Source organism: Lepidochelys kempii, chromosome 13 (genome assembly GCF_965140285.1).
Source record: "Lepidochelys kempii isolate rLepKem1 chromosome 13, rLepKem1.hap1, whole genome shotgun sequence".
NCBI lineage: Eukaryota > Metazoa > Chordata > Testudines > Cheloniidae > Lepidochelys > Lepidochelys kempii.
This window is the reverse complement of record NC_136392.1, coordinates 26,543,118-26,555,689: the sequence shown is the minus strand read 5'-3', so window position 1 is coordinate 26,555,689 and position 12,572 is coordinate 26,543,118. Positions and strand designations below refer to the sequence as shown.

At 42.4% G+C, this 12,572-nt stretch overlaps 1 protein-coding gene across 9 annotated transcripts in view; it reads left to right on the top strand.

The window, feature by feature from the left end:
• The window catches only part of ITCH (itchy E3 ubiquitin protein ligase), a 116,967-nt gene that overhangs the window by 68,869 nt on the left and 35,526 nt on the right, over positions 1-12,572 (top strand). For 8 of the 9 annotated variants that reach the window (XM_073309885.2, XM_073309879.2, XM_073309878.2 and 5 more), the window contains 4 exons: positions 3,442-3,537; positions 5,575-5,749; positions 6,835-6,901; positions 9,339-9,423. In XM_073309885.2, coding sequence (XP_073165986.1) covers positions 3,442-3,537; positions 5,575-5,749; positions 6,835-6,901; positions 9,339-9,423 — 423 coding nt within the window. Of the gene's footprint in view, positions 1-3,441; positions 3,538-5,574; positions 5,750-6,834; positions 6,902-9,338; positions 9,424-12,572 lie in introns of those variants that run through there. The other variant, XM_073309884.2, reaches the window with a different exon arrangement.

Here is a 12,572-nt window from a genome sequence, read left to right as displayed (position 1 = left end):
TCAGATATGGGGTGTTAGTTCTCTTAGTACTTAGTGGGTAGAATTCCATCCCTAGCCTATTTGGAATTTGATTGTTCATTCTGCTTTTGAAGTGTTTGAAAATGTTTCCTTTTAAATTCCCCTTTTAAGTATTATGTTGTACCACTGCCTCCTGTACACAGTTTTAATAGATCCAGTGAACAAGGTACTAGTTATAAAAGTGCTTTGCAAATAATAAATACTTTATACAAAGTAATTATAGTATTTCCGTTAGCTTTAAACTGCAAATGCATGATTTGAATAATTTTCTACCTGAAACTAGAAACACACTGTTGTTGTTCTTCGAGTAGTGTCCATCTGGGTGCTCCACTTCAGGTGTGCATGCGCCCCATGAGCCTTTGATCAGAGATTTTTGATGGTAGTATCTGTTCATCCTGCACATGTGCCCTACATATCCTTATGCCCGGTACCAAAGACCTGGGGCTGCATGGACGAACCACCCTCAGTTCCTTCTCAGCCACCTCAGCCTATGACAGCATCTACCACTCAAAGTTTAGCTTTAGAATGTGCTAGTTTTTAGTTTAGTTTAATGTAGTTATTTACTTCTTTTTTAATTTATGCTTGCACTTTATTTTTTGTGTGACGCTTGTTTTATGCTTATTTTAATCCTTGGGGTTCATCGCCAGGATATGTCAGGATCTCCAGGATTTAGGTGCTGCTTTACCTGCTGGGAGTCTGTTGGACATTCCTGGTGTATTCACTGTTTAGGGGATACTACACTTTTGAGGGAAGTGTGTATCTGCTCAGCCTTTAAAAGCAGAGCTAATAAAACCTGGGAGATTAGAGTCGGGCTCCTAGTGATGGCCTCAAATCCAGGCCAAGAGAACTACCTTGTACATTGGCCTCCAGGTGAGATTAGTGCTTTGTCAATCTTTGCACCGCATTCACCCAGGCCTTTGCAGGACAGACAGTCAGAGATTACTGGAAGGACTCATAAAAGGAAGAGTACTAGTTCTCCTCATAAAGCGCCTATATCAAAAAAGCCTGTCTCCTCAGAAGAAGACTGTTGGAGATCTCAGGTCCCGGTCTGGGTACCGCTGAGTCTCCAGACTCCTTTGGTGTACTGTATCTAGGGCTCTGAAGTCTTCCAAAGGTCACGGTATCGAACATGGTTTAATACTAAAGGCATCCTCTGTACTGCCCGAGAATGACCATACTACAAAAGAGTCTAAACCTCTACCTCCAGAAAGGCAGTACCTACAGACTCCATGCTACACTCAGTACCTAAACAAGTCACCCAGGCTCCCTTGCTACCGATGAAGAAACAAGCATCTCACGCTATTTTGGCACCCCCAAAGCAGTCATTGTCTTTGGTACCAGCAACATCCACTAGATGGAATCCACCAAAACAGTTTCAGCCCCTGGTACTGACACTGGAAACTTGCTCCTTTTCAGTACTAATCTACATCAGTCATCATGGGGGAGTGAGGTTCCTCATTCTCTGTTCCAAAGCAAATAAGTTATGGAACTCTGAAGTATAGCCAACCACATCCTCATTTCAACCTCTTACCTTCCAGGCATACAAAACACCATGGCAGACTCTCCCAGCCGACATTTCTCCTGTGGTTATGAATTGGAACTGGAATTGTGGGGTTCTCAATCACATTTTTCTGGCTTGAGCCCTTCAAGACCTGTATGCTGCCACCGCCAATGGGAAATACAAAAAGCTCTGTTTGAGAGGAAGCTTTGGCCTTCACTTCCTCGGGGATGCCTTCCTTGTTCCTTGGTGGAGAGGTCTCTACTATGTATTTTCTCCAATGCCACTGATCGTTGAACAATATCAAATGAGATTGAGCCAAAATCATATTGATTGTTCCAACATGGGTAAGACCAGTCTAGTACCCTTACCTAATTTGTCTAGGTTTTTGTCCAGCATGGAGTCTTCTGCCCATTCCCCATTTGCTATCTCCGGACTTCGTTCAGACTCTTCATTCCAACCTGGAGATTCCTCATCTCAGAGTTTGATGGTTCTTGGATATAGAGACTTTCTGTTCTGCAGAGGTGTGAAAGGTACTATTAAATACTAGAAAAACATCCACACAAAAGTGTTATCTTCAGAAATGAAGGAGATTTCATCACAACGTTCCACTGTTCACTCTCCCATCTCAGCTGTCCTTGATTTACTTGTTGGAATTAAAAAACTCAGGACTCTTTCTGTTCTGTCAAGGTTCATTTAGTGGCTATAATAATCTTTTATTCCTCAACTGAGGGATTCTCAGTGTTTGCTCATCCCACAAAAGTAAGATTCCTTAAAGAATTGATGCACCTTTTCCCTCCAGTTAGGAACGGTGCTCTCGTATGGGATCTAAACTTGCTCCTTAATTGTCTCATGAAAACCCCCTTTGAGCCAATGGCCACCTGTTCTCTTCTTCCCCTGACATTGAAAGTGCCGTTCTTGTTGGCCATTGTTTCTGCCTGAAGAGTCAGGGAAATGGGCGGTTGAATGGTGGACCCTTCGTTTACAGTTTTTTCAAGGACGCAGTTTCATTGCGACCCTATCTTAAATTTCTACGTAAGGTGTCCTCTGTATTTCACATCAACCAAGTCAATCCATCTCCCAGTTTTTGTCCCAAAGCGAAATCGGACTGATCAGGATGCTACTCTCCATGCCTTGGATCTCAGAAGGGCATTAGCTTTCTATTTGGGCAGAACCATTTAGAAAGTCTCCCAAACTGTTTCGATCAGTCAGCAATTGAAGGAAACAGAGGATCCACAATCTCCACCCAAAGATTCTCAAGGATCTCTGGATGTATTATCTCCTGCTGTAAATTTGTCAGTGTATCCACTCTCCTTCTAGAGTTCTAGCCCATTCTCCATCTACCTCTGTGGCATTAGTCATACACGCTGGAAATCTGCAAGGTTTCAATCTGGACCTTGATATATACTCTTTCCAAAAATTATGTGACAGTTTATTCCTTTAGAACTTATGCTGCAGTTGATAATGTAGTCATATATCTTCGGTATTAGATTCGTCTCCAAAGCTCCTTCCTCCTGATGGGGATACTGCTTGGAAGTCATCTGATGTGGAGCACCCAGTGGGACACTACTCAAAGGAGGAGGAGAGGGTACTCATCTTGTGCAATAATTGGAGTTCAAGATGTGTGTCCCTATGGGTGCTCCACTACCCAGTCTCCTTACTCTTTTTTTTTAGTGTTTCCTCCACGGGGCTTTGCCGCGGAGAAGGAGCTGAGATGGTTCACCCATGCAGCCCTGTATGCTCTTGACAAAGAGCATGAGAATGTGTAGGGCGCATGCACGGACTGAACAGGTACTACTACCGAAAATCTCTGATCAAAGGCACGTGGGATGTACACGCCTGAAGTGAAGCACCTATAGGGGGACACATCTCAAAGAACTCCACTTACTACACAAGCTGAGTAACATTTCCTTTTTTAATTCTAGATGGGAGCAAAGGGTGGACCAGCATGGTCGAGTATACTACGTAGATCATGTTGAAAAAAGGACAACATGGGATCGGCCGGAACCTCTTCCCCAAGGGTGAGTCTGTGGAAGACATCTAGCCTCTGGTGATATGTCTAGGCTATAGTTTAGCTCAAGTTAATTGATTATTAATTAACTTGAGCTAGCGGACACTTTGGATATTACACACTTATTCCAAGGCACACACATTTGTGGTTTGTACTAAGCTGAGCCCTAACGTAAATACCAAACACTAGTGGAATGTCCAGACTAGCAGGTATAAACATGTTGGCTAGCTCCAGTTAAATTTCTAGTGTAGATAAACCCCAGGAGACTTTGTGACCCGCTTAAGAGCTTGCATGTGCTTTTTTGGACCATCTCTATCCCTATATGAGTGGCACATGCTGGTGCCTTGGACATGAGGCTCAGATTTTTATTTTTATTTTTTAAATCTTTGGAGAATAAGAGAGAAGAAATGGCTATCTGCATTGTATCTGTTGTGTAGGGTTGGTGGAGAGGGAGAAGGTATAGGAAAAAGAGGAGTAGGGAAGTTTTACTAACAATCAGACACCAAGCAGCTGTGTCTGCTTAATAAAGAAAAAAGGTGCTCAAGATCAGTCATGGGAAAAGAAAATAGATTGTTTGTCTTCCCCGCTCTGGGGAAAGGAACCAAAACCGAAAAACCACAGCAAAGGCTACCACAAATAACAGCACATGGGTCTTAGCCCCCAAAAATACTATGTTCACTAGTCAGCTCTGAATAAGTGCTTCCCTGATTAGCTCTTTCTCCTGAGGTCTCTGGTTTCTATCCTGTTACCAAAGCTCAGGTTCCCATCTGCTAACCTTGCTGCACACCTGCACCTTAAGCAGAGCTTTGCTAATCATACTCTTCCAGTCATTAATAGACCAGCAGCCAACAGCATTAGCTTTTACACAGGAGCACACATTTGTATATTTGTCCTTTTTCCTGGTTTTCTGGGGACACTGCATCTTTTAACCAAAAAACTATTTTTTTCCTTCACACTTTATTCGTATCACATTCACACTCACTCATGTCACGCACACAACAAGAAAATGTAGAACTGCCGAGAGAACTGATCTCAAAGGGGAAAATACACTCCCCCACCCCCAACAGACACCAACCTGTTGCACTATACTTTATGGCTTTTACATTGATATAGTGGAGAGAGTTTATCAGGTATTGATCAATACAGGTATTGCACCAGACCTTGCTCAATACTTGACCACTGCTCATTTGAGTTTTTTGATGAATGTCACTTATTTCAAATTGATATGAAGTGGAAACCAAGTAAAATGTGGGCACTCTTTTGGTTTTCTGAGGTTAGACTAGAAGTGTGCCAGAAAGTGCATGAGAGTATCTCACGTTTTGCAGCCAGAGCTAGCAATGTTACTTTAATTTTTTTTAAAAGAGACCAGTAGACTGCAATTACTTCACGCGTCCATCCTATCCCTCAAATATATAATGTATAACAACAGTAATGACTTATCCAGAGCCAGCCAGATGTATAAAGCAGCTCCTGAGCACCACTTAAAAGCATTGCAAGTAGGTGACTGACTAGATGGTGGTATTGTGGAACAAAGTGAGGCTATGTCTACACTACTGCAGTAAGTCAACCTATGCTACACAACTCCAGCTATGTGAATAATATAGCTGGACTCGAGTTACCGCGGGGTCTACACCGCGGGAGGTCGATGGGAGAAACTCTCCCGTCGACTTACCTTACTCTTCTCGTCGGGGGTAGATAACGGGTCAACTGGAGAGCGATCTGTTGTCGATTTGGTAGGTCTTCACTAGACCCGCTAAATTGGCTGCCGGTGGATCGATCTCAGAGACTCAGTCCCAGCTGTAGTGTAGACCTGCCCTGAGAATAATTCTCTCATTTTAGATAGCACTTTTCTCTAGCTCTTTAGATTGTTTCAGCAGGAGCTGTAAGGGGGAGATAGGCACTGACCACATTGAACTTTTCATTTAACAAAGCTCCACGTCCAATTCCATATTTATCTCCTGCTTGCCTTGCTCCTTGTCTGACTCTAAAATCGTTCTGAGGCTTTGAGTGCTGCATGCTGTTGAGACTCCTTGTTTGCATTGTTTAGCTGGGAGCGACGAGTTGACAACATGGGGAGAATTTATTATGTCGACCACTTCACTAGAACGACAACATGGCAACGACCAACATTGGAATCTGTCCGGAATTATGAGCAATGGCAACTTCAACGCAGTCAGCTTCAAGGAGCTATGCAACAGTTTAACCAGAGGTTCATATACGGGGTGAGAAGTCTATTCTGATATAGAGGAAAAAACGTGTTCTGGAGGAGAACCCCCACTCCCAAATTCCACCCATCCACCTCCACTACAAACAGATCAAACTTCCTTCCCCTTCTTCTGCATCCCTTCTGCACAGCTTTGTGAAGGTGCACACACTTGGGCTTGGCAAGGGGCTGCCAGAAGATTGTGCCCTGAAGGATACCAGAGTTAAAGTTGTGCATTCTTTGAGGTGTATGGTGGCTGTGTGTTTGTTTCTCTTGATGTGGGAGTAGAGGGTGGTATGTACAATTGGTAACCTTAATTTATTTCCTTGCTTTTTGTTGTTAGGTATGGCACAACTATAACTGACAAACGGTAGTGTTTGCTGTATTGTATATATCTTGTGAAATATTCCTCATGTAGCAAAGTCCATTGATTTACTGAGAAAGGTCAAAGTGGTGAGAAAATGGTTCAAAACCAGCTGTGGTTTAGATGTTGTGGCCAGCTAGCAGATGTAGTGGCTGTTTATGCTGGTAATGTTTGGAGACTTGTTCAGGTTAATTCTATTTGTATTCAGTCTTAAATGAATTCTAAATCTTAGTCACTTCACTGTGTTCTGTCTTCTATTGGTTGGCCAAAGATTAGTATGGGAAGTTCACCCAGAGGAAGCAATTGAGGGATTTTATGCAGGTAAAATGCAATTATAGCATGTGATTGGGAGGAAAACAAGGGGAGTTAAGCAATCCAAAATCCACCAAATACTAAGGAATGGTAGACTTTGACTGGACATCTCCAAATACTGCTTGCAGTTAGTTTAGCAAGACAGGTGATGTAGGTTTTTAGTAGCTACTTAAATACTCATGTTAAGCCTCAAAAACAGAGCAGTGTGTTTCCCTGATTGTGTTAGGCTTTCATGTATTGGATTCTGAGGCTGTGTTTACACAAGCACTTCTGTCTGTATAATTAAGTTGCTCGAGGGTGTGATGCCCTGTGTAGCACTAGCAAGAATGCATTTGCTTGACTGATGTTATGGTTAAATTAGAGGTCTGGAAAGAAAATTGGTGGTGGGTGGTCATGATTGATGCACCATTTTTGTGTGTGATCTGCAGAACCAAGACGCTACCCCCACACAGAAGACAGAGTTTGATCCTCTTGGCACCCTGCCACATGGATGGGGTAAGTCTTGTTCAAATGGTGTTTTATAACATAACTTAAACATTAATACATACATCTGGCATTTTTTTTACCAAATGTTTTTGATCGTACTTTGCTTTTTTTTCTTTTATGAAATCTGAATTTAAATTCCCTTTTTATTAAAAATAATCAAAAGTACTGTTTAAGAACCAGCTTCTGATACGGTGTATATGCAGTTCCATAAATAGATTAAAAAAGTACACCGTATTATTCTGTTACACTTCTAAGTTGCAACTGACTTTCTTTTAGTGTCCTTATCATACAATGTGGACTTTTCCCTGCTGCTGTTACTGTCTTAACCATTTTAGTCATACAGATTGTTTTGTTTTGTTTCTGCTAGAGAGCCAGTGCTTGGAAAGTTTTTGTTGGTCTTGAAAGCGTTTGTACAGGTCTGCCAGCCCCTTATTAAAAATATTTCCAGCATAATTTCAGCAGTCAATATCATTGCATTAATTTGTTTGAAAGATAATATAAAAGTTGTCAGGATTTGTCTACACTACAAACTTTGTCGTCATAGCTATAGTGGATTAGCTATACCAGCAGAGTGCCCAAGTGGAGATGCTGATAAGGTGACAGAAGTTCTCCTGCCAGTATAGCTAAACCACCTCCCCAAATGACAGGAACTATGCTGACAGAAGCACTCTTCTGTCGGCATAGTTGTGTCTACACTTGGGGTTTTGCTGGCATAGCTTTGTCAGATGGGGTGTGATGATTTTTTTTTCCCCACGCTCCTAAATAATAGACCTATGCTGGCAAAACTTTGTAATGTAGACTAAGCCTTGTATTCAGGTGGTGGGGTGGGGAAAACAAGATGATAATCAGAATGATGTCATTTTAAGGTTGAATACCTTTTACTTGGCAGATCTAGACATGGATTTTTTTTATAACATTTCAAAAGTTTGATTTGCAATTTTTTAAAGGTTCAAACATTATTTGGATTTCTAGTCTTGGATGTATGCAAAATATCAGTGCATTAAACTGGCAGGCCCACATGGCACCTTATTCTACATGTGTGGTATTTCAAAGAACATTGCTAATTAGTTGGTTTGCTCCGCTCCCCCTGGCAAAATCAAATCTCCGTGTACAGTAGAGTTCTGCTACTTTTATAACCTACTTACAAACATGCCTCTGCACGTAGGCGTTTCCTATAAAGCTGGACAGAAATGCTTATTACCTGCCATGGCTTGATTTCAAGGCTCTGTTTTTCTCCTGCAACATCTAAAACATAGTGAGGCGCTTATATGCTGTGCTTATCTAACGTTGTCAAATTGCAGAAGACTGAATCTTGGTGTTAAGTAAAGGAGAAATGGATTTTCAACAGAATGTGTGTATAAGTGTTTGCATATGTGCCTAAACATATTTTAACTGTGTGAGACAATAAACATCCATATTTATTTACTTGGGGTGTAAACATTATTTTTCTCTTGCTGCAGTTTTGGCTCATACTTTAACAGTGGAACGGCTTTCACATTCATACTCTGCCGTACTTGTATACATGTCTGGTGTACCCGGGCACGTTTCTTCATTCTTCCATTAATCAGTTAAACTATATTTGAGGTCCCATGGCAATAATCCAGGGAGTTGGGATTTATAATGGCTCATGATGGAAAATGGTTTTCCTGTGGAGAAAACCACTTCCTTTTTTTCATCTCCAACTAAAAGTAGGTTTTTTTTCCCACCTTTCTCAATGGAAAAATAAATAGTATAATAAATAACTGTACATATGTGGATGTTTTTAAGTATAGTTTTTGTTGAAGATGGAAGGCTCAGATTGATTTAAAAATAAAAAGATCAATATTGGTATTTTAATTTTTAAACAAGGGGGAAATATCTACATGAGCATTCCAGAACAACCAAAAAAAGTAAGAGAAATTAAGGTAAAATGCAAATCTGGTTCTTCCATAAGTTATCTTTCTTTGGGCATCTGCTAAAGAAACCTATTTTTAAAATAATGGGAGGGGGGGAAAAGGCTTTTCTACTTTTATTATTATTATTGTTTGTTGTTGTTATAATTAGTCATAGTAAATATATTATGCTGTTGCCCAAAAGCCCCACTTGTGTTTGGGGCCCCATTGTGTTAGGTGCTGTAGAAACACACAAGTGAGACAAGTCCCTAAAGAATATCAGATGAACACCCTGAATGTTGTTTTTTGCTGAGGGTAAGTTATGGTACACTTCAAAACATTACACTAGTACTTGAATTAAAATAGATTTCTGGTGCTGAGAAACTGGTAAGAAATGATGAGTTTGGAGAGATGATGAAGAATCAGATACGTTAAATTTGAGATTGAGGTGCCAAGAGCACCTAAAGAAAACACACTGCCACAAGATGTCCAGCTAATTGGTTATTTTAAGCACAGTTAGTGTGAGGAGTAAATTTGCTGGAACTAAAATTTCTTCACTTTTTATTTCTCCTTAGAAAAGAGAACTGACAGCAATGGCAGAGTGTATTTTGTCAATCACAACACACGTATCACACAATGGGAAGACCCCAGAAATCAGGGGTAAGAATTTTTAAATCAGTTAAATAATTTCAAATGGATTTTTAATATAAGTGTTATAATTATTATTATTTTAGTTGAGAGCTTAAGTTCCCTCTAAGCGCGGCCGTGCAGCAGGCTATCAAGGACCGTGCACACACGCAGCCACAGGGCCTGGAGAGCATAGAGGTAGGGGGTGGGTGGGGGAGCAAGTTGGGTCGTGCAGGGCTGCGGCGGGGAGAGGCGCCTCTCCCCCAGCCCAGGTGCTGCTGCACAGAGAGGGCTATGGGGAGTTCTCTCTACCCACCACAACTCCGGGGCAGCCTGCACCCCAAACCCCTCATCCCTGGCTCCACCCAGAGTCCTCACCCCCAGCTGGAGCCTTCAGGCCCCACACCCTAAGCCCAACCCTCAGCCCCAAGCCCCCTCGCGCACCCCATACCCTTTGTCCCTGGGCCCATGCCAGGGCCCTCGTCTCCTCCCCCCCCGCACCCCAAGCCCAACCCTCTGCCCTAGCCCTGAGCCGCCTCCTGTACCCCAAACCCTTCATCCCCAGCCACAGTCCTCAGTCCCCGGCACCCTAACCCTCTGCCCCAGCATTGAGCCCCCTACCTCACTTCAAACCCCTCAGCCCCATCCCCACCATGCATCACCTCCATATTGGTGCACATAACAAAATTCATTCTGCACATGGATGTAAAAAATTAGAGGGAACATTGGTTGAAAGTGAGAATTAGGAGGCATTTCTGAAAACTGAAGCCTTGGATTGAACCTTGCTGCCTTCTATCGGCTTTTCAGACAAGACTCACTTACAATGTAGAAAATGATACAGAACTAAAGCAAAAAGAAAAGGAGTACTTGTGGCACCTTAGAGACTAACAAATTTATTTGAGCGTAAGCTTTCATGAGCTACAGCTCACTTCGTTCGGCTGCTACTCTGAAACCAGAACTAAAGCAGGAATTACTAAAAGGAACATTGCTTGCATAACAGGAAAACCATTAGGAAAGTCCCAGTTAACAGCAACACCTCTTTGCAAAAAAAACCCCAAACACACAAACAACTATTACAAAGTCAAAGACCAACCGGAAACATTTCCAGTAATAGAGAAAATTAAATAGAAATAAGCAACCCTGCCCTTAGTGCTTGTAATTCTCACTTTACAGCAGCGGTTCTCAAACTTTAACAGCCCACAAACCCCTTTCACTAAATTGTGAAATCTCGTGAACCCCCTCCTAAAAATGAATATTTCCAGGGATTTAAGTTTAAATTTCCTCAGTGTGATGGATGCACTTGCTTTACTCTGCATAGCTCTTGGAGGTCTGGAACCACTGGACAAAGATAAAGTCTCGGGTCTGTTTCTGTATCAAGTCTGTTTTTGTATTTGGTTTTCAGATGTGCAAACGAGAAAAACGCTTTCTCGCATAAGTATGTTGTCGAAAATGGTAACAAAACTGCAGCAGCTTTTTCTGCCAGAAGGGGGTCCTCATTTCTTAAACTCAACCAAAAGTTGATCAGTGACAGATTTCTGAAACTCCTTTTCAGTTCATAATCACAGGAGGTCTCAATCAATTTCTCTTTTTCCTCCGTGTTCAATATCTGTGTTGAGAAAGTGGTATCATCAAAAGGGTTGCGAATCCAGTCATCGCCTGACATAGCTGGAAAGTATTCCCTGAAAGTTGTGCAAGGTCCTTTTAGGTGTGTAGTTATATTTGTTTTAGTGCACTGATCCAACTGAAATTTATGTTCTGCCAGGAAGTCATGAAGATTACTGAAACACTCAGTTTGATCGTTTTCCAAACAACTTTCCCAGAACTGAAACTTCTTTATCATGGATTCAGCTCCTTCTTGCACGTTGAAAACTGTTATATTGTGGCCTTGAAGAGATAAATTTAGGTCATTAATTCTTGAGAAAATATCTACTAAATAAGCTAGGCTCTGGAGCCAGACATTATTTTCCATACAGCTGGCAAGGTGCAAAGAGTGGCTGTTGGGGGGGGGGGGGGACCTAGGATTTCTGTTCTAAGCTCAGACAAGCGCACAAGGATTTTGCCCCGTGAGAGCCATCTAACTTCAGTATGTGTCAACAGACAGTTGTGTATACTACCCATTTCTTCACAAAGTATGTGAAATATTCTGGAATTTGTTGACCGTGATTTTATGAAGTTCACCATTTTCACTGCATTGTCCAGCACTTCCTTCAGTCCATCAGGCATGCAATTTGTTGCGAGGGCTTGTCTGTGGATGCTGCAATGAGTCCAAGAGACTTTTGATGCAACCTTTTTTGTTCGAGCTACAAATCCAGTATACTTCCCCGTCATTGATGTGGCCCCATCAATGCAAATGCCTAAGCAACTAGACCAATCTGTTTCCTTTTCTTGAAAATATGCATTAGTCAATGTGGCAAAGTACCTTGTTCTCCTCAACAGACTCAGTCCTTTTTAGCCTTGGAGACATCGGCTTGGGCAAGGTAAATCCTTACAGGTAACATAGGGTCCGGTTATTCCTTTTCCTGATCCGTCCTTTGTGTTTGTTTTTCTTCCCTTCTGGGGCGGGGGGAGTGTAGTCTCTCTTCCTTGACGGGTTCGGTGGCTTGCTGCCCTTAGCCTACTGGCAGCTTCCCTCCTTCTCTCACTCTCTCCTCCCTCTCCTTCCACGCTGGGGAGGGTTTAAAAAGGTCTCCACCAGTTGGAGTCAGCTGAACCTAATTAGCTCCCTAGCAACCCCTTCTCCACCTAAACCTTATTTCCCTGTGGTTATTTCCTCAGTGGACAGGGAGGGGCCTTTTAATCCCCTGGGTCTAATTACTACCCCTCCCTTTTTTGTAGCTGTTTGTCATGGGTTGACCACATATCCCATTTCCCCCCCGCTCAACACTACAGGGTTGGGCTACTTGGGTCGGAAAGCAGTGCACTCTTGATAGGCCATCCGCATCGCCATGTTGGATTCCAGACCTATGTTGTATTGTGAAGTGGAAGGGTTGAAGCGACAGGAACTATCTCTTTACTCTCACATTTTTGTCTTTCTTTTGGTGCATCCACTGCAGAGGGGCATGGTCAAGGGTAAACCTCCATCCCAGTAGATAGTAGCGTAGGCTTTCTACGGCCTCTTTTACCACCAGACATTCCTTTTCCACTCCGGCATACTTCCGTTCCCTAGGCAGGAGCTTCCTACT